This window comes from Camelus ferus, chromosome 1, assembly GCF_009834535.1.
Source record: "Camelus ferus isolate YT-003-E chromosome 1, BCGSAC_Cfer_1.0, whole genome shotgun sequence".
Taxonomy (NCBI): domain Eukaryota; kingdom Metazoa; phylum Chordata; class Mammalia; order Artiodactyla; family Camelidae; genus Camelus; species Camelus ferus.
In genome coordinates this window covers 121,851,045-121,873,567 of record NC_045696.1, presented here as the reverse complement: position 1 = coordinate 121,873,567, position 22,523 = coordinate 121,851,045, and the positions used below count along the sequence as shown (strand labels likewise).

At 45.0% G+C, this 22,523-nt stretch overlaps 1 protein-coding gene and 1 non-coding gene across 2 annotated transcripts; one reads left to right on the top strand and one right to left on the bottom strand.

Annotated features, from left to right (window-relative positions):
- The first annotated feature begins 2,437 nt into the window (after positions 1-2,437).
- LOC116665352 (coiled-coil domain-containing protein 201-like) lies at positions 2,438-17,623 on the top strand. Its single transcript, XM_032484789.1, has 3 exons — positions 2,438-2,699; positions 14,342-14,607; positions 17,540-17,623. The coding sequence occupies exons 1-3, from the start codon at positions 2,438-2,440 to the stop codon at positions 17,621-17,623; spliced, it is 612 nt and encodes a 203-aa protein (XP_032340680.1).
- On the bottom strand, positions 15,548-15,619 carry TRNAI-AAU. The gene has a single exon. It is a non-coding gene; the product is annotated as a tRNA-Ile (tRNA).
- Positions 17,624-22,523: the final 4,900 nt, after the last annotated feature.

Genomic DNA, 22,523 nt, shown 5'->3' with positions numbered 1-22,523 from the left:
CTGAGACTAGAGCTAGTATTTTTTGAGCATAAGGAATCACAGCTAACTTGCAGCAGTCCATTTTATAAGGCAGAGTTTAGATTAAGAACCTGGGGACATGTATCATGAGACTCTGTATTTAGGAGGGAGCGTAATTAGGTTTATTTATTTTTATTTTATTTATTTTTAATGGCGGTACTGGGGATTGAACCCAGGACCTCATGTGTAGTAAGCACGTGCTGAACCACTGAGCTATAACAGTCTCCCAACCTCTTTGCATTTTTGACACTTTGGTTTTATGACATTTATCTCACTGCTTTGAGGAAATCTTTAGGAAAATCTACTCAATCAGGAATTTAGATGAGTCTAATACCTGAAAATGTGCTTTACTAAGATAACTGTCTTTCAATTCATCAGACCTCAAAACAACCCCTGGAATCCAAGCCAGTGACAGTGATAAATAATTTTGAAAAAGGCACAAGGACAGAATGAGGCTGAGGCCCCATCTACCATGTGTCTACACAGATGCCTGTCCACAATTTTTGAAGTCCCTGAAGATTAGAAATCGCCATAATCACATTTGACCCTTCCTCTCTTCTATCTTCCATTCCTCCTATAGTTAAACATTCGTTCCTATTGTATTCTGCATTTTTACATTGATTCAATAAAAACGGGCTAGATAACCACTTTAGTTGCTTATGGTCCATATTAACACCTTGGTGGAGGCTCATCGGGGCAGTCTGGGTCTCAGCTAAGGTCACTTCTGCACCTGCAGTCAACCGGCAGCTCAGCTGGGGCTGACTTACATGTCTGTTGCTTGGCGCTGGCTCTAGGTTGATCCCATCTCTTCAACAAGCGAGCCCGGCCTTCTTCATACGCTGGAGGAAGACTTCCCAACAGCAAGAGGCTTTTCAAGAGTCCATGTAGGAGAGGACTGCACAAAGGACAACAAAGACAATGTTTTCATGATTTACTGACGGCTATGATTGTCACCGAGCACACGTGATGCTCAAAACTCGAGACAGCATTCCTACCACACACCTACTTTTCTTCCTGAGTTGCTATCCCTCCTTTCTTTAGACCAGCATTTTCCATAGGGTATTAAGTCTGGTGGGGAATATCTTTGAAATAATCATTGTTTTCCCCAGGTATTTCTTGCCTCAATCTTTCTCCCTGTCTCAATCTGTCCTAAGAGACAGATCATTTCCTCAGGGAACAGAAATTACAGAAGAATATGAGGAAAAAGAGAGCTGTTTGCTGTTTATGAGTTTTAAAAATTCAGTTTCCTAGTAAACAAAAACAATTCATGGCATAAAATTTAGGTGGGAATCTCAGGGGAAAAGCCCAAAACAATGAGGTGTATGGGACATGGGCACCATTTCCTGAACAGAAAACAACAAAACATTGTAAACTGACTATAACTCAATTTAAAAAAAAAAAAGGAAACAAAACAAACAAAACAAAAAACAAGAGGAATCAGGAAACCTTCACAGAACAGCGACATGACATCTCTAAGAAAGACAGGGCCTTGTAGAGTCATACACAATTTCCTGCACCTCAACTTGGAACAGATCAGTGAAGTGATTCCATCAATCTGAGAATGGCAGGGAAGGAATAAAGCCACTAGATTTCTTTTTGGCCTTGGACGTAAAAGTCAGTATTCATTTGGTTGCCTTAGTCCTTCCAAAGAATAAAATTATACCTTTGTCACGTGAAAGAAACCACTAGAAAACAAAATTGTCAAAGGAGCATTATAATTTCCTAAAATGGAAAAAAGAAACTCCTTTGTGAGAATGGGGAGTTTTTCCACATTGTAAAGGAATAAGATCAGTTGGGGGGCTGCGGGAGGCACTGGCACCTGCCTGCTCCGGGGCCCTGCGGGGCGCGGGCGAGTCCGAGCGTCTGGGCAGGGTGCGGAGGAGTGGGGGGCGCGGGGACCGGGGCGGGGGCGCGGCGGCCTGAGCGCCTCACAGGTTTCCGCGCCGTCGCTGGAGCGCCGGAGCAGCGGTGGCACAACTTTCCAGGCTGCGGGTGGGGTTGGGAGCGAGGAGAGTGCTCACCGCGCCCACAGCCCTCGCCCCGGCGCCCGCGCGGCCTCCCTCCCCCGCGGGGCCCCGCGCCCGCCCGCCCGCCCGCTCCCAGCACTCGCTCCCTCGCTCTCTCCCCGCCTCCTCTTTAGTTCGGGGCTTCCAGGCCCCGCGCGGTGGCGGCGGCCGCATTCCCCCTCCTTCCCCGCCCCCTCCGCTGTCATCACCTGCACTCACCTCGGCTGTCCACCCGGCGCCGCCGGCTGTCGGCCTAGTCTCCCCCAGACGTCTCCATCCTATTATTCCCTACGTCGGGGGAGGGAGCGGTTACAGGGTGGTGGCAGGGGAGGTAGGAGCCGGGGGTGGGGGTGGGGCTGGCCTTCACCGGAGCTGCAATCCTAAGCTGCCCCCGGGGGGCTGGCACAGTCCACATGCCAGTAGCACCGCAGCGGCCTCGGGTCCGCACCGCCTTCTGCTGGCCGCGGAGCCTACTGCGTCGCTGCCAGGAGGGGCCTGCCTTCCCGAAGCGTTCCCAGCTGACGCGCTCGCCGGGGGCCGCGGCGGGTAAGCGCGCACCCGCCTTCCTGTGGGGACTGCGCGCCCGCGCACTAGCGGCGCGGGAAAACGGCCGCTGCCTGTGGGCTGGGTCCCCGCCGCGGGCGCTGGCCCCGCTCAGCCCATCCCGAGCGCCGGGTGAGGGCGCGGTGGCCTGTTCCCGGGCCGCCTGAGGCGGGAGGATGGCCACGGCGGCACCTGCGCGCCCGGCTAGTGGAGTTGCCGCCGAGGTGTTTGGAGGTTTTCCAAAACCTGGGAGGGGAGGGGAACCCGCCCCGGGCCCGTTCGCCGGAGCCCCTCCCCAGGCCGTGGGCCTGGGAAAAAAAAAGTTGGGAAAGTAAAATAAAACACTGACTTTGGGATAATGGTTATGTCTTTGGAAGGAAGGAAGGGAATGGGATGGATAAAGGAAAGGTGAAAAATTTCAAGCGTTTGTGTATTATTTTATTTCTTAGATTTTTAAATGCTAGCATTTTACCACAGTGCTTCAAACTTTAAGATAAAACGTTAATAGGTAATTTTATTCCATAAATACCCACAATATACTCATACATATGCACAGATATACATATTTTTATATATAAGCACATAAAACATTATTCAATGAATTAAAATTATACAATTTGTTATCATTCAGCAACTTTATTCTTTTCCTTAACGTATGTTTTAAAATTTCCATATATTGATACATGTAGGCCTGATTCTAATTTCTGTATTATATTCCACTATATCTATTTTGATCAAACTTTCTAGAGGCTTGCCGAGGTTACTAGCTTTAAAAGGAGTTTTATTTTCTCTATTAATATTTTTCCTAGATTATTAATTTGTGTGTTGTTTTTATGATTTTGTTGCTTCAGCATTCCCACTGTTCTTTTGATTTCTTCGTTTAGTTTCCTGGATTAAATGCTAGCTCACTTATTTGTAATGAATATATTTAAGACTATTCATTATTTCTAAGCACTGCTTTAGTTATATCTCACACATTTTTATTTTTTATTATTTTAGTTCAAATTATAACTCAGTGATTAACATTTTATAATATTATTTGTGAATTATACTTTAACCCATTCATTCCTTAGCCTTTTTGTATTTTCAGGTGTTCCAACCTGTATGATTTTCATTACCATTTTTAATAGTTAATTTCTAATTGCATAGTGATCAGATAATGTTTTGAATTATGGTGATTCTTTATGACTGAAAGTATACAGTAAGTTATGTAAACACTTAAAATGTAGCATGCATGCCTTAGAAGAATGTGGATTCTATGTTGGGTTCTCTTTTGGGTACAGAAATATATATATTTACAATCATGTTATGTGTGTTACTCAAATCCTCTCTGTATATTCTCCAAATAAGTACTTTCTAAGGGAGGTGCTAAATTCTGCCATTAGGATTATGAGTATTTCAATTTTATTTTATAATTCTGAGATTTTGATAATTGTTTTTTGATGTTTTACAGTTTAAGTTTCTATTGTTAAGTATACATAAATTTATAGTTTTTATCTTTTCATAGACTGCGGCTTATATGCTTTATTCATGTTAATGCTTCTGCTTCATATTCTATTTTGATGGATACTGTGACACCAGCACTTTTTTGCTCCATATATGCCTGTGTGAACCCGAAAAATACTGCCAACTATATCAGTAAACAAAGAATGTTGAAACCATCAAGTCATCAGTGGCTGCTGCCACCCCCCACAGTGCAGACAAGCCTGAAGCCTGGCCTCTGCAGCCACTCACAATGGTGCCCTCTGAGGGGACTCAGAATAAGAAGGGACTGGATACTCACGCTAGATAGCTAGGTGCTTGTCAAAGGAATGAATTCAGTGAGCCCAAGTGTTTGCTCCCTCCCATACATAGAAAAGCACTAAACTCTTGAACTTGAGATACCTGGCTTTCTTTAGATAACAAGTAATCTTTTATTGTTCCAACTACCTGGTCTTTGTTGTAAAGCTCCTATATATCCTAGTTCCTCCCCTACCTCTTCGGAGCAGTCCCTCAGAGCGATCTGAGAGGCTGTCATCCCAGGTCAAGTCCTCCCCCCAAATAAAACATAACTCTCAACTTTTAGGCTGCACATTTATTTCAGTCGACACCTGGCATATCTCTATTTCTTTTTTACAAAACAGGGACAGACTCACATGGGTGAAAGGGGGTGGGGAGGGATAAATTTGGAGATGGGGATTTGTACACACTAACTTCTGTATATAAAATAGCTTTAAAAAAAGCTAGCTGAACAGAAAAAAATAGCTGAACAACAAGGTCCTACTACATAGCATAAGGAACTGTTCAATACCTGTAGTTACCTATAATGAAAAAGAACATGAAAAGAAATAGATATGTATAACTGAATCACTATACTGTACACCAGAAATTAGCATTGTAAATCAAATATACTTCAGTTAAAAAAAGGAAAGAGAGAAAAAGAATTCCATTGTCAAATGTGTGAATGTATCATTCTAGAAGTTATTGAATGCATATGTAGACATATGATTTTGTTTTAACAAATACAGGATCACATTTTGCATCCAGTTTCACAACTTGCTTCTTTACTGAGTTATTCTGAGGTCACAAAAGTGTTCATGTTTTCAAAGTCATTTCTTACCTGTGTGTTTCAGCTACTCAGAGTGTGGGCTCCTGAGTGTGCTATGACAGGCAAAGTTACCTATGTTTCTCATCTGGAGCCTGGTCCTCAAACTTTTCCAGCTGGCTTAAGCAAGTAACCAATCATAGCATATCATTTCATTTTTTTATATAGTAAATAAAATGATAAATCTGAGCATGTGAAAATAAACATTAATACTATCTAATGTAACTGTACTCATCATGGTGAATTAAGGTACACTACAGTGCTAGGTTTAATCTTTGTGTATATGACATTCTATCCCTGCTTTAATAAATACATTTTAGAATAATATTAAGAAACATTAACAAGGATTAGAACCACAAATGTAATCAGCCACCTCCACAAAAGCCAGGAACACAGATGGGATTATACTGTCAGAAACACTGCCAGTTAAGGAGACTGAGACAGGATGAAATCAAAGCTGTCAAATATCTTACATTCTGCAGGATGAGACCACAGAGCTGTTTGGCTGCCAATATACACCATATTTTAAGAAAAGGGAAGAATGACTCCAAAGGCCACTGAGAGACCATCAGGTCTGCCTCTTCAGCTTCAAGGGAGTGGGACCATGATCTCAGTTTCAACAGGCCATACTGATGCAGGAAAATAGATGTGGGGTGTGAGAAGAGCTGTGTCCCAGGGTTCAGTTGAGCCCCTGGGACGTGCCTCGCCAAGTGTGGGTCCTTGGCTTCACACAGGAAAGAATTCAAGAGGGAGCCACAGTTGAGTAAAGGTAGATTTATTCAGATAGATTGAAAGGCAAGAGAAAGGCCAGGAGCTGTGGGGGTTGGGTGCTCAGATTAAAAGTAGGTACACATTCCATAGACAGAATGTGGGCCGCTTCCGAAGAGGGGGAGAGAGAGGCAGCCTCGAGGCACCTTGTTGCCAGTTTTTATGGGCTTGGTAGCTTCATATGCTAATAAATGGAAGGGCCAGTCTAGGTAGCCTGGGGAAGGGGCTGGGATTCCCAGGAAGTTGGCTATTTCCTACCCTTTGACCTTTCGTGGCTAGCCTTGGGACTGCCATGGTGCCTGTGGGCATGTTATTCACCATGTTAATATATTACAATGAGCGTATAATGAAGCTCAAGGTCTACTAGAAGTTAAATCTCTCTTCATCTTGAGCCTCAAGGTCTACTGGGTGTTGAATCTTCCACCATTTTTATGTTAATTGCTGTGGCATTCCTTGAATGGCTGTGCCATGCCCCCTTCCATCCTGTCTCAATACCACCTCCAACTGAAGCCTTGGGGATAAACCCTCAACCTGGCAGAGCAAGAGGACTGCCACCTGTGTGGGTCCAGAAGGTGGGGCATGGAGCCAAAAGGGATTATTCCCAAACCTTAAAATCTAATACAATCTGCTTTACTAGGTTTTGGACTTGCTTCTTAACTGTCACCTCATCTTTTCCTTCCTATTTATTTCTTTTGGAATGGAAATGTCTATGCCTGTCCCACCACTGAATTTCAGAAGCATATGAATTTTCTAATTTCACAGGTTCGCAGCTGGAGAGGAATTTTGTTTCAGGATGAATTGTACCTTGAGTCTCAGCCATATCTCATTTAGATGATACTTAGACTCTGAACTGTAGACTTAGAGTTGAGGCTAGAATGAGTTAAGGCTTTGGGGGCTTTTGGGATAGAATGAGTGTATTTTGCACATGATAAGGACATGAATTTGGGGCAGCTAGAGTCATATTGCTTTAGACTGAATTGTGTCCCCCACTCCAAGTTTGAATGTTGAGTCCCTAATCTACTACGTGATTATATTGGAGAAAGATCCTTTAAGAAAATGATGAAGGTTAAATGAAGTCAGAAGTGTGGTAATCTGATATGTTAGAACCGGTGTCCCTATAAAGAAGAAGAGACATCAGAGCTCTCTCTCTCCCTGACAAGTGAGGACTAAGTGAGAAAATGGCCCTCTGCCAGGGAGGAAGAGAGCCCTCACCAGAAGCAGACTGCCAGCACCTTGATCTTGGACACCCCAGCCTCCAGAACTGAGAGAAAACAAATTTCTGTTGTTAAGCCACCCACACTACGTTATTTCACTATGGCAGCTCAAGCTGACAAAGACAGGATTTTAAACAGACTTAAAGTCATTTTAAGACTGCTGATTTTTTTTTTTTCATTTTTATCTGAAACAAACTCATCTCTTGACTGGTCATTTTTTCACTTGACTGAAAAATGAAAAAAACTCATCATTTTTTCACTGTCTTCATATCTCTCATATATTTTGTTTTAGTTTGATGGCTCATCTTGAAAAGATTTTTTCAAAGTTCTTTCTCTGCCCTTGCCATTCTCATTTAATGCTTTTCCCCTTACCCCATCTAATCCCCAGGAGCTACTCACTTAGAGAAAGAGGTTTATATCACTCACCCAGAGCTTGATCGGCATGGGTATCGGGAATCTCAGAGTCAGTCCCAAGGCTTCAAGGCTAAGTCTGCTCCCCGCCTTATAAACAGTTCCCTCCCTGGGCAGATTTTTGATGTTTGGGGCCTCCTTTCATGTTTATTTATAACATCTTAAGATTTTCTTGTCCTTAGTTAGCAGACCAGAGCTATACACTAGGTAGTCACAGCTCCTTACTGCACACCTGCAGCATCATATGATTGTATTCACCATCTTATTTTTTGTATCCTGACCCTCTGACATCTGAGAACTTGCTAGCTTGAAAGAACTGCCCCTGCCAGTGTCAGCCAATTCTTAGAGATAATAAAGAACTCCCCCTTATGTGTGTCTTTCAAATGTAAACCAAGTGATCCAGAGCCCATACCTCCAATCACCTCCTTTTGGGCTCTTACATGCCACACCTTATTCCCTTGTCCCAATCACCCCAAAGGCTGGGTACGAGGTAATGAAGCCCTGTGCCCCCGATGCTGCTGAAATTGTTCAAACTAGCCCATCCTAAACCTGCTGACACTGCCTCAGCTGTGCTGCCCATGGGCAGTAAAGGTTCTTGCTCATGATCTCCCCGCTCCCTCTGCCTCCTGACCTACCTTGGTGCTTCCCCACGTGAGGGAAGCCAGTCAGACGGATAGTGATTTACAAAAAGGCACAACTGCAGAAGGATGCCAAGGTCCTATCTAGCATGGGTCCCCCCAGGTGCCTGCCTATAATTTTCAAAGTCACTGAAGATTCGAATGTCCATAATCACACTTGACCCTTCCTCTATCTTTATTTCCTATACTATCCCACTGGGAATTGCAAAAGTCCTTCGAATCCGAAAAGGAGATAGAACGATAAAGAAAAGCTGAACTTCAACTAATTTTTCAAATGTGACTCCTACAGCATATTCTTGCCATGGGAAAATAGTTCATCAATGTTTTGTTTTACCCTCAGGACACTCAAGCATAATACCTCATTGAGAAAGTTAATTTACTAATTTTTAGGAAAGATCCTAGGAACTGATAAACTGTGAAAGGACCAAATTATCTGATCTAGAATGAATACAAGGCAATTAGCCTTTTTGATATTGGTCTATATCATTGCTGGTAAGATTTCTGTAATCATCAATCAGTCCACACTTAGTGACATAATTAAGGTTAAACATTTTCAACATTTTATTCCAAAAAGAAAGCTATTCATAGGCTATCTTTATTTAAGAATACTAATTTTCTCCATGGTCATTAATTACTGTGATATACTGAATGGAATATATATATGTTCCATTCTCTCTATATATATATTTATCTCTTTACATTCGATTTTTTATTCCATAAAAGCAGCATGTAAGAATTTGGGGGATAGAGTATATACTTGTACAAAAAGCCATCTTTTTCCAGAATACATTAGGTGACGTCTTTCCTATTTCTCTGTGATTTCCTTCCATGCTAGCCAAGTGAGCCACTAAGTACTCTAAGTCGAAATGTTACGGAAATGACAGGCCAGCCAAGAAACAAGCACCACTCGGAGGGTTGGAGTACTCAGATGTATTACGCCGGCGGGGTCAGAGGGGCTTCTGCTCCGAAGCTCTGAGCACCTCCAAGACGTGCGCATCAGGTTTTATGGGGTTAATTACAAGCCTGGGGTATTCGGCCAATAGGTATGGAACAGCTTTAGCAGCATCATTATCACAAAAGCAGAGGCAGGGAGGCAGCAAACCGACATTCTAAGGCCAGATATGTCTCTGAAAATCCAACTGGCTAGCAAAGAAAATGTGAGCAGGGAATCAGCAAACTGACGCTTATTAACTTAGATTTAGGAGTTAGCCCAGCAGAGCTCAGATCAGTAATCCGACACTTGTTACACTTAGATTTACGAGTTAGCCCAACCAGGCTTTTCCTTCACATAAAGACATTCTCAGACAGTGGGGCTCAGGTGGCAGCTGTTGCTTCCTCATTTTGGTCCCACTCCCCGCAGATGCTTAAGGCAAGATGGAATATTAGTGGGTTAAGTTACCAGTACTCTGTGGTGGTATCACCATTTTAACTCAGTGTCACCTGGGAGTCACTGGAAATACCAAATATGGGTCCCCATGCAGACTGAATCTGGGCCGGGCCCAGCTCAGGGCTCCCACAGGCCCTGCAGAGGTTCCAATCAGCTCAAGTTTAAGGAACACTGCATGAAGGCTGATAAGGAGTTCTCACATCAAAAGGGACTTCAGAGTCCAATTGTTGTGGTCACTCTTAGGTCTCCTACCTTTTGACTCCGTGCTCCAGTCAAGACATGTAATGTCTCTGGTCTCGGATGCCATAGGGACTAATTTGGGGTGATGATCTCCAATCCTTTATGATGTTGTGGTGATGTCCGTAAACCACCTGGCACACAGTGAGAGCACCCCACTGGTTCATTGTTTGGGGGTCCCTGACTTCTAGAACATGCACACAGAGGAACCGGCCAGGTGGAGACCCTCAAGGCTGGAGGCCAAGCTCCCCACCCCCACACTGAGCCACCCTGCGCCTGTGCAACCACGAGGTCATCAGATGAAGACCACACACAGGTGAGCTCCTACACACCTGCCTGGGCCTGTGGTGCGGACTCCACAGGTACTTCAGGGCTCCGGGGCTTGCTGAGAGCTGCAGCTATCCAAGGCGTCCAGTCCCCAGCAGGGAAGCAGGATGGAGCCCCAGGCACAGGTAGGCCAGGGCAGGACGGGGGTGCCCAGGGGTGGTTCTGGGCAGGCAGGGAGGGTCGAGGTGGGGCAGTGGAGAGAGAAGCATCGGGGTGTATGTGGGGTGCAGGTAGGCTAGGGCAGGTCGGGGGTGCCCAGGGGTGGTTCTGGGCAGGCAGGGAGGGTCGAGGTGGGGCAGTGGAGAGGGAAGCATCGGGGTGTGTGTGGGGCACAGGAAGGCCAGGGCAGGATGGGGCAAGGGGCGCTGGGACCCAAGTAGGAAGGGAAAGGAGGGGAGGGGTGTTCCAGGAGCCCAGGTCTGAGTATCCCCCTACCCCCCACCTCCGGCCAGGGCCCAAAGCAGCAGCTGAGTCCCTCCTGAGCTCCCTGTCAGACAGGCCCAGCTCTGGCATCTGGGTCCTGGCCCCAGGTCGCTACACAGCTCCCCTCCTCCGGAGCCCCCTGCCCACTTTTCTCCCCTTCCGGCGACCTGTGCTCAAAGGCCCCACTGGCCTGGCATCAAACCCAATGCGCCACCCCAGGGACACCAGGGGGTTCCCTTGTTCTGCTGCCCGGACACCTGACACTCCTGCCCTCTGTCCTCTGCCTTCCACACGTCCTTATCATCTTAGGCCTCTGTCCTGGGTCTCAGCCCTTCTGGGGAAAGCCAGGAGGCCAGGGGACCAGGGGCCCAGAGCCAGAGGCTGGGGGAACCCATCTGACTCCCTGCTCCAGACGTGAAATGAAAATCCTGGCTACTAATTAGATAACAGGCCTCAGGTGAAGTTTAAAACCTGCTCTTCATAACCTGGCGTTTTGGCTCCAGTAGCACGAGCTGGCTCAGGACTCTCCAAACACTTCCCCAACCAGGGGGTCCTGGGTGATTTCTGAGTCTCCGTGTGCCTGGGTCTCTTCACCAGACAAGTACAGGTTCCTTTTTCTCTTTTTCATTTGTAGACAGGTAATCTACAAATTAGATTTTATACTGAAAATATAAAAAAGCACGAGCAGGTACACAGGGCCCCCTGCCGCCCTCTGTCCAGCCCGCACCATGAGTAAACCATGTTTGTTCACTTCTAGAAGTTCTTTAGATTCTTATTTTTTTCTCAGTTTGCACAAAAAGATTCTACCTAAAATATAGAGATATTCCCTTATCAGTGTATTTTTAAAAATTGTACATAAAACACTGTTAAGGGTCCGTACACGTTTATCCATAAGGTAGTCGGATTCTTCCTGGATGTTAGGAGGCCCTTATTTACCTTTTCTAGAACTTGTGGGTTCTCTTTTTTCACTTAGTACATCATCTTTTTCTTTTTTTTTTTTTACAAAAAAATTATAGTCAGTTTAACATATTTTTTTCCTTTTATGGCTTCTGTGTTGTGAGTTAGCATTAGAAAGCCTGCCTTCTGACAAGTTTACAGAGGAGCTCATCACTATTTCCTTCCAATACTTTTATAGCTTTGTTTTTCTACATTTAAATCTTATATCCATTCAAAATTTATCTTGGCCAATAGTGTGAATAAGAATCCAACTTTGTTTCAAATTTTAAAAAATTACTCTGTTTTGTTGTAGTAACATGTGAGTTTTTAAAGAATATACAATTCAGTCTCTTGTAATTCATTTTACATAAGGCATGAGGTAGGGAGATGGTTTTAGGATTGTTTTTGGTTTTTTCCAAATGACCTACCACTCAGAACAACACGTAATGAGAAAGAAAAAACCTCTCTTCCCTTCCCGTTTGAAAACCCATCTTTTCCCGCAGGACATCCCCATGTCTGTGTCTAGTGCTCACCTTCTGTAAAACAGTACTGCACTTTTCATCTGTAAGTTTTGTATACATATTTGCAAAACAATATATAAATTGTTTTATCTGTAAGCTTTCAATATGCTATAATATCATTTTATTTTATTTAAAAACAAATCAAATTTCCAACACTGAATTCATTGTTCTTCCCTTTCATAAACACATTAGTTAAAATAGCTCCTGTTCCTGAGAGAATATATTTACCTTGAAGTTTCTTCTCTGTAAAAGCCCCAGTCTTCCCCTCCCCCTACTTCTTTACTCTGAGATCTTGGTCTCTATCTGAAGTAGAACGACTTAGTCTCCTTTAACAAGTGCTGATCACCTCCCATGGGATTTGGATCATTTATTTTTCTCCTTGATCTATTAGGGGATTTTTTTTTTTTTTAAGTAAATTATCCTCACTAATGTGTTTCTGTTTCTTCTTATTTCTCCTTGGATTTTGCTCTCTGAATGTTGATGTTGTACTATCTGGTACAAAGATAATTATAACAGAAAAGCATTTTGCCTTCTATTTTTTATTACACTGCACTTTTGTTTTTTAGTCTTAATGTATTTTGCCATAAATTCACCTTTTCCCCATATAAATAGTAAAGTCCCTACATTTTTTCACTTGTAATTCCCTGGCTGTCTTTGCCATCATCTACTTTGAAAACTTCTGAGCACTTAGTCTTCAGTGCATCCTACTATGTACAGTGTGGGGCTGGATTTCCTTCTAATCCAATCTGAGAGTCTTTTAATAGGTGAGTTTATTCTGTTTACCTTTGACGTGGCAGCTGTTTGAGCTTTACTTCACCAAACAGGATATATAAATGGTAAATAGATGATAAATAAACAAAAAGATATTGAATAGCATTAATCATTACCAAAATTCAAATTAAAACCATTATACAAATGTGATACAACTACACTCCTATTGGAAAACTAAAATTTAAAAAAATTAAAATCTGACAATACTAAATGCATGAGAATGTGGAGGAACTAGAACTCTCCTACACTGCTGGTGGGATGGAGGAATGGCACAGCCGCTTTGGAAAATGGTTTGGCAGTTTCTGATACCAACTCATCCTCTGAAGTAAATCCTATTTTTCAGGTTATTTATAGTTACATTAATTCATTTCAAAGAGTTTTTGCCAAAGGAAACATGTTCAAAAAAGACCCAGAGGGCTACACAGTAGAAGCTGTGTAGACGGTGAAGATCAGCTCTCCTCCCAGGAGGAGGGGACACTTCCTCCTGGCTTTCTGACCGAGCATGAGGCGTCCTGGTGTGTGAAGCCAGACCTGCACAGATGTCAGCTCCACCCACCCTGGTCTGTAGCTTGTCCCTTCTGCTCACCTGCTTCCTGTCACTCACCCCACCTGGGCTTCAACTTCCCCTCAGATCATTGATGATGATCACACTCACCTCACGAGAATGCTGTGAGAAATTAAGGTGAACAGATTTTGAATATTCCAGCACACTCCATGGAATGAATGTATCCCTGGGAACCCTCCCTAGACTGTATTTTCAGCACCTCTGATGGGTTAATCAAGGATTTATTTTGAAAGAAGAAAACAAAATTGTCTATGATGGAGTTGCTACCATCTGTCATCGGGTTTGGGATTGGGACATTATCCAGCTTTTCGAAAACATCACACCCCACCCCACCCTCAGAACCCTCACCTGCCCAACACAGTTTACTTCTGTGCAAAAAAACTTCAGTGTTAATCCATGGTTTTGCTATTTCATGTTGAGTTTCAATGTTAAGATGATTTCATTAACATTGTAAACTTTTTTTCTTAAAAAATGTTACCTGAAAGTTATCTGTTTTTCAGTCCTATCCTTAAACATTTTGATTGATGACAAAAAGTTAAAATTTTGACCAAGGGAAGACAACCAGGGAAAAGACAGGCCCAAGATGAGTGTGGTCTTGTTCCGTGCTGGGTCTCATCCTGGTGCTGCAGGCGCCCCTCGAGGGGGCAGACTGGAGGGTCTGCCTCGTGGTGATTGTACCTCCAGGACAATGTGCCCAGTTGGGTGTGGTGCCCATCTTGAGGCTCAGCTTGCTGTGACCTTCTAGGACACCAACCTCTGTGCTTTGTTTTGACAGGTTCCTAGGTTGAGCTCCTCTGAAGATGAGAGCATTTCTTCAGTGACCAGACGGCCATCCTTGAGAAATGTCCCAAAGCACAGCACCCCAGAGGGAGCTACCCTCAGCTGGCGCATGGAAACACCAGGCCATGTCCCCTCCCACCAGGAAGAGGGCCCTGCTGGTGGGTCCCCACTGCCTGCACACTCCTCCTGGGACCTCTCATCTTCCCTGGCAGGGCTCAGCCCCATGGGCCCCATAAGGAAGAGGCAGCTCTCCACCATCCAGGACTCTGAGGTGTCCAGTGAACAGCAAGGGTCCTACTCAGACCCCTGGCCTCCTAAGGAAGACCCGCCCATGCCAGCCTCGACCACCGGGCAAAAGCAGAAGCAGCAGCAGGGCAAGGCCCCCAGGACAAGGAGACAAGGACCAAACCTGGGATTGCCCGGGATCCCAAACACGGCCAGGAGGAGGCGACGGGACCTGAAGAAGCTGGCTGCTGCGGTAGGACCTGACCCTGACCCTGACCTGTCCTGTCCCTCTGGAGCTCTGGGTCCCTGCCCAAGGCCCTGTCAGGAAGTAGCCTAGTGACAACTGAGAGACCAAGAGCTGCCCTTTCCTCACTGGTGGGCCCTTGGCCTGGGCATCATGGTGTCGCTGGGACTGGAGCACATCATCCAGCTCGGGGCCCTGTCTCTACCCCACCCTTCCCCATCTCTGAGGGGTCCCTGTGACCCCATGTGAGAGACCTTTGCTTGTGCCATAAAATATGTGCCTCCCAAGTTCCCATGAGCTCCCCAGACCCCTTAGCATACTCTGTAAACCTTCCCGGTGCTCTAGGGATGGGCAGGACGTGGAAGGGAGTCCCTGGAAAGCCCCTTGCTTTGTCCTCATTTCTCAGGTCCAAGCCCCTGTGGTGTCCACCTGCCCCCCTGTTCTGGCTGGCTCGGAGTCCCAGGGGGTGGAGGACCCCGGCCCCTTCCTGCTGCGGGCTCTGCTTCCCAGCCCCTCCGCCAGTCTTTCTGGTGACCTCATGTTCCAGGAGCTTCTCAGGAACAGGCACTACTGGGGACACTTCTGCCTTGCCTCTCACATAGGTCTATCTAGACCCTCTGCCCACTTCTAAATTGTTTTGTGTGCTTTTTGGCTATTGAGTCATATGAATTCTTATCTATTTTGGATATTAACTGTTTATCCAACATGTGATTTGCAAATACTCTCCCCCATTTCATAGGCTGCCTTTCATTTTGTTGGTGGTTTCCTGTGCTGAGCAGAAGCATTTTAGTTTTATGTTTATTTTTACTTTTGTTACCTTTGCTTTGGTGTCAAATTAAAAACAAAAATCATCAGAAAGACCACTGTCAAGGAGCTTACTCACATATTTTCTTCTAGGAGTTTTATGATTTTAGGTCTTATGTTTTTAATCCTTTTTTTTTTTTTCCTATGAAGTGACTGGGGATTGAACCCAGGACCTCATGCACATTAAGCATATGCTCTACCACTGAGCTATATCCCCGACACCCTCCATTTTTGAGTGAATTTCTGTGTCTGGTGTAAAATAGTGGTTCAGTTAGATTATTTTGCATGTGCCTATTCAGTTTTCTCAACAGCATTTATTGAAGAGACTGTCCTTTCCTCATTGTATATTTTAGGTCCCTTTGTTATAAATTAATTGATAATATACGCATGGGTTTATTTCTGGCTTCTCTATTCTGTTCCTTTGCTCTGTGGGTCTCTTTATGTCAATACCAGACTGTTTTGATTACTGTAGCTTTGTAATATTCTTTGAAATGAGGACTCATCATGCCTCCAGCTTTGTTCTTTCTCAAGATTGCTTTGGCTATTTGGGTTCCATATGAATTTTAGGATTGTTTGTAATTTTAGGATCTGTTTTTGTTTTAAAAAACTTTGCCATTGGAATTTCGGTAGGGATTGCACTGAGTCTGTAGATGGCTTTCGGTAGCATGGACATTTTAATAGCATTAATTCTTCCAATCCATGAGCACAGAATATCTTTCCATTGATTTGTGTCATCTCCAACACCTAGTGGCTTTCTCTTTCCTCTCTTACTTTTTCTCCCTGCTTCTTCAGAGCACGTTCTACCTGCAAGGTTACCTGCTGCCAGACAGCCTGACTCCCCGGGATCTCCCTCATTCCCATAAGTTTGCTTTGCTGGCCTTTAGACCCCCTTCGCTTGGCTTCTCTTGACTTTCTGGGGCCATTGCTCATAGGGTGGGTTTTCTAATCCCACCCTCCACATCTCGCTGGGCTGGAGGCTGTGCCTGGTGAGAGTTAGGAGCAAGGACTCACCAGCGGATCAGAAGTTCCCTGTGCATTGCCGGGTGGGACCTGTCCGCCAGGGGCTGCCCGAGGCCTCAGCTGCCTCCTCTTACAGGAACTTGCTTCCTTTCTCTGGTCAGTTTCCCTACGGTCTAACATTCCCACCTGCTGCCAGGAGAGGCATGAGCCGGGCTGGAATATTCTGGAGCTGAAGAAGAGAATGGGACTGCAGGTCTCACTGTAGGGCTTTTTAGGGGGGAGGGGAGATTGCAACAAACCCCACATGCCCTCAGCTGAGCCTGGGTTCCCTGAGGCAGCAGGGCCCCTCCGTGCAGGCAGATACCATCTTTCTCTATCACTGGGACAGGCACATGACTCCTCCACGGTGCCAGGCTCTCCTGCTCCTCATCTTGCCCCTGGATGGGCGATGGGGCTTGCTTCTGTTTTTACACTTTTGGGGTGTTTGGTGGACCCTGCTCCACAGCAGGCCTGCCATCAGTGGCCGGCAGACCCCAGCCGCCTTTCCTTCCATCTCCACACCTGAGCCAACCCGATCTGGCTAAGCCACCTGAACCCCACCCCCCACCAGTCTCTATGAGCCTCTGCCTTGTTCACCAGCTTGAGTCATCCCACTCCCACCCTCCCCACGCTGTCCTGCGTTAGTCCCTCCCTCGGCTGCCCCCGAGCAGCCCTGGAAGAGCCCCTGGAGGACACAGTGGGAAAATCCCTCTCTAGACAGCCTCAGGCAGACACTCCATCCGCAGGTGCCCACCCCACCCCTCACATTTCCAGCCGCCACCTGGCTGGCCCCTCCTTGTTCCTCTCCCCACCCCAGTGACCTCTCCGTGCCCTTGTCAGACCCAGATCCTGGGGTCCTAACTACATCTGCTCACAAAGCTGCCTGTCCTCACACCAGCATCCGGCCCTCTGAGCAGCTGCCAGGCCCATCATGGGATCATGGTGGGGCACGAGGAGGCAGAGCCTTGGAGACTGGCCAGGCGGACTCTCGTTTGTGAGGCCTGGATGGTGCCCAAGAGCCAACCTGTGTGAGAGTCTACAGCCCTGGATGGGCGTCTGCTCTTCCTACGCAGCTTGTCTCTGGCAAAGGCAGGTGCTCCAGCAGAGCAGACCTCAGAGAGGCCTTTCTTTTAAACAGATGGAGCGAGTGAGGGAGTGGGAAATCCGTCAGCTTCAGAACATCGAGGAGGCCACGCAACATGAACTCACCATCGACAACTGAGTGAATGCCCAGCCCTGGGACCAGGACAACACTGTGCTCAGGAGCTTCTGCCATGGCCTGACTTACTCATTTGTCCATCCATACATCCATCTGTCTGTACATCCTACCTCTTCCTCAGGACTTGCCCTGGGTCTGTCCTTGACCTCCATTGTGCCTCCTGGGTTGGATGGAAAGAACTGGTTGATGATCTTGTTACTCAGATCCTAAATGTGGCTCAGAGGGGCCAACTGGGAGGAGGGGATGGAGGGAGCAGGTGCAGACAGGTGAGGTGGATGCCCCAGTGTCACCCTGGGGGTACCCAGAGATGAGATGTAACTCCACCCACCTTGCCTTCTTCCCCAGCACAGGTAGCGGAGCCCGAGATGCTAGGATGATACAGCATAGGCAGCAGGACTGAGTTCTGCAGGTAGACACAGGGAGCTAGACAGCCCCCCCCCCCAGCTGGAGAGGACTGGTCCTTCACACCAGGCAGGCTTAGAATGCCACTCCAGGAAGGCCAAAACAGTGGCTCTCAACTGGAGGTTGTTCTTGGAGTTTGTGGGTGCTGGTTTGTTTAGTGGGGGGTTGGGGAGGCTGAGAACCCCCCTGCGGTGTCATGGGACTCTCCTGCCCCATCAGTCTCCAGAGCTGAGCTCACTGCTTAAGTATCCCACCAAAAAGGAGGAGGAGGTAGCTATGACCCTTATACTGTAAGGGAAAAGGAACAGGGCGCCCAGGTGCTTCAGTCAATGAAAAAAACCCAGCGTCAACCTCCCGGGTCCCGACATCTCTGGGACACGTCTGTTTGTGGACATGTTATGGTTATAAACACGGAGCTAGATATTATTCTTGTAAATGCTTTCGCCTCCTAGTTTATCAAAAGATGTTTAATTTTCTTCTTCTAAAAACCAAAGAATGCTTATGTTCCCAGTGCCATCCTGTGCTTCCACAGCCCCTCCTCCAGGCCCATCACCGGTGACCTGGCTTTTCTCAGGGATGCAGATAAAGCCTACGGCTAGAGGAGAATCAGACAGGGCCCCCTAAACAGAGTCTCAGGCCGGAATGAACCAACAGGACATGGCAGATCCCAAGGGCAGGCAAGGTCAAGGCAAAGTCTAGGGGAGGGGAAGGTCTTACTCTGAAGCTGCGGGGTGGGTGGAAGGCATTCAAGGTCAGAGCTGGCTGCCCCCAGAAGAGCGTGCATGTGTGTGGAGGTTTTGAATAAAGAAGGAATGAAGAGATTCCTCACAAGAAGGGTTAGGTGCAGGCTGGGCTGTAATTATTGGGATAGTTGCTTCAGATTTCATCTGCTTATGTTCTTATGTATGTGCAAAGAACTGATTTACTGTGTAGTGTGTTTAAACATTTAAGTTTTATGAGCTAGTTCCTCCTTTATAAGCTGACTATTCAACTTGTTCTTTTTCCTTTGTAACAATTATCAAATTGTAAAAATAAGTTTAATTGTTCAAATAAAAAATAAAAGTATAAAGACGCAGAAAAACTGCCTATAATTGCATAACATGGAGACGCAAATTCAGTGTAACTCTTTCTCATCTTTATTAAAAATAAACTGTTTTCACGAGAACTGTTTCCACAGACTGATGCAAAGTGATTCAGAGGTGTAATCTAGTGACTTTTATCTCTATTTGTTTTCACCCTTTCAAAAATTCAGATTCAGAATGAGTCCAGGGAGAAAGTAAAATAATGTAGGGGCTTTGGGAAAGCTTCTTCCTGAAAGAGTGGGAATTATAGGTGCTCGGGAGAAGGTTTTATGCTAGAGATAATTTCCTAGACATTTATGTTGTTTTCTCTCCTGTGCATTAACAAAGGAGATTCTTAAAGTCATACAACTGGAGTATATGCAAGTATCCATACACCATCTAATTGAAGTTTAGAGTGTAATTCTTGAGAATATTTCACAAATGAAACAGCACTGATTGTTCCATGCACGGGACGCTGCTGGCAGGAAGCAGACTGGGAAGGAACAAGCCTGTGCCGATGAGTCTGCTGCCCGTGCGCGGGGACACACACAGGGAACAGAGTCCACCTGGCTGCCAGCAGCTGCCTGTGTCCTCAGAGAAGGGCTGGCCCCGGAGAAGCTGAGAATGAACCTGAGGGGGCCCTCTCAGACTGAGGCACTCGGGACACCGGGTACTGCCAGCTCAGGTTGGAAAATGAACTGCAAGATTTCCAAATGAACGGGTGTCTTTGGGGGAAATGATCAATCTGCAACAATACCCTGGGGAAATTACAATGGTCTTATTTAGAGGCCAGCACAAGGGTGACTTGTACCACCATTTGGAATAAAGTATTTCCTTGACTTGTGTGTATGCAAACCTGTATGTTTTGCAGAAAATACAGTTTTAAAACATCTGAGGAAAGGAAACGCATTTTTTTCCTGGTGCAGGTTTGTTTTTTTTTTTTCATTTCTCCAACTTTTATTATGAAGTTTTCCAAATCTACAGAGAAGATGAGAGAAGTGTTCCATGAACACCTGTACGCCTTTCAGCTAGATTAACCCTTGTTAATATTCTGCTACACTTGTTTTTTCCCTCTTCTCTCTTTGTATGTGTGTATATAAAGCACTATAAAAATACGTAATTTTTTTTTGGCTACATCATTGGAAAATAAATACAAACATGGCAGTTCACGTCTAAATTTTTTTAGTTCCAACTTGGCATCCCTCAAGAATGAAGACTTTGTATAATTGTACTATCAGCTTTAGACCTAAAAAATAATAATTTTATCATATGTATATCCATATGATATATATATATATTCCACATTCAAATTTCTGCAACTATTTTTTTAAGTATGAAACTTTTTTTTGGTGGGGGAGAGAGGCAATTAGATTTATTTTTGTTTATTTACTTATTAAACAAAAGTACTGGGGATCAAACCTGGGACCTTGTGCATGTTAAGCACACACTCTACCACTGAACTATATACCCTCCCCCCAAATTTCTCCAACTATTTCCAGAGCATTTTATACAGATTTTTTTCAACCAATCAACCAAGCACATTGCAATTTTATATATATTTGTTTTTTTATTGAAGTATACTCAGTTTACAATGTTATGTCAATTTCTGTGTATAGCATAGCAGTGCAGTCATACATACACACCCATGTATTCATTTTTGTATTCTTTTTCATTATAGGTTACTCTAAGATACTGCCTATATTTCCCTGTGCTATACAGTATAAACTTGTCATCTATTTTTATATAATAATTAGTACCTGCAAATCTCAAAATCTCAGTTGACCCCTTCCCACCCCCCCTCCCCCGGGAACCGTAAGTTTGTTTTCTACTTCTGTGACTGTTTCTGCTTTGTAAATAAGTTCATTTGTCTTTTTTTTTTTAAATAGCACAGACAGTGTGTCAATCTACACCTAAGTGGTGCAGTTTCAATTTAACTTAAAGTGAAAAGTTATCTGTAATCTTTATTTAAATAAGACATCATTTGCCTAACATAAAGATTGTATTTATGCAGTGTGTGTATTTTACATCCACAGAGCCCAAGGATTCCCACCCATCGTGAAGTGTGGATTAGAAACCTGATCTGAGGAGACTGCCTGCGATGGTTTCATGAAAATGTGTGGACGTACATGTTCAAATTTCCCCATTGCTGGATGTTTGTTTTGTGTTCTAGTGTATCTTAGTTCCTCTGTGTTTTAGTTTTCTATTGCTGCATAACAAATGACCACAAATTCAGCAGCTCACAGCAACGCATTTATTATCTCAGCTCTGGTGGCTCAGCTGGGCGTCTGCCCGGGATCTCTCCTAGTGAGAACAAAGCAGGTCTCATCTGGGGCACCTGAGAAGAATGGAAGAATGGAAGAACCCCGTTCCTTATGGTTGTAGGACTCGGGGCCCCATTTCGTCACTGGCTATTGGCTGAGGGCTGCTCTCAGTTCCCAAAGGCCACGTGTGTTTATGTGGCCTCCTCCGTCTTCAGCCTTCAACAGTGCAACAGGACCTAATCATGCTTCAAACCCCTTTGTCTTCCTCTTCTGCCACCAGCCAGAGAGACAGTTGCCCACTTTTAAGGGGTTTTGTTTGGTCCAGTGTCCCAGGTAACATAACCAATTGCATGACTTGGGGTGGGAGTGCTATCTCATCCCATTCACAGGTTTGGAGATTAGGGGACATGGAATCTTCAGGGAGCAGCTTTAGAATTCCGTCCACCAGTGTGTTCCCAATTTTTCATCATTATAATGACACTGTGATCATAAGCTTGGTACAAAATGCTCTGTGCCCACGTCTGCCAGTTTTGTTAGGTAGAGCTCTAGAAGTTATTTTACTGGATGGAAGGATGTTAGCACTTTATGGTCCCTGTTATGTGTTACCAAGCTTGGTACAAATTCCCAAGCGAAGTATCCAAGTGGGATCTCACTGTGGCTTTGCTAGTGTTATACTGTCTTTTAAAGTATCTACCAAATTGAAAGGTGATATGAAAAATCATTGTTTTAAATGTGCATTTCTTTCATTGATAGTTCTGTTGAACATATGTCCCTATGTTTTCTAGTCAGTTGTTTGTCTTTCTCAGAGAATTCTGTAAATGTTTTCTCTTGGGATGGTGTGCTTTTAAAATCTCTTCTCTAGGAACTGATTTCATTTCAAATTAAAGACAATCAGAAAAACTATATGTCACATATGTGATAGTTAATTTTATGTGTCAACTTTGATGGGCCACAGTGCCTATTTGGTCCAACATCAATCTTGATGTCACTATGAAGGTTTTCTTTAGATGAAAACTACATTTAAATCAGTAGATTTTGAGTAATGCAGATGGCCCTCTATGTGGGTGGGCCTCATCCAATCAGTTGAAGATCTTAAGAGAAAAGACTGTGGAGTCCCATGAATAAGAACTTCTCCCTCCAGGTGGCTTTAAATTCAAGATGCAGCCTTAACTCTTCCCT

Excerpts from the sequence above, each read along its gene's own strand:
- LOC116665352 (XM_032484789.1), top strand. The coding sequence starts at position 2,438 with ATGCCAGTAGCACCGCAGCGGCCTCGGGTCCGCACCGCCTTCTGCTGG. Across the intron at positions 2,700-14,341 it reads CAGCCCATCCCGAGCGCCGG|GGCTCAGCCCCATGGGCCCC; the intron begins GTGAGGGCGCGG and ends CTTCCCTGGCAG. Across the intron at positions 14,608-17,539 it reads TGAAGAAGCTGGCTGCTGCG|ATGGAGCGAGTGAGGGAGTG; the intron begins GTAGGACCTGAC and ends TCTTTTAAACAG.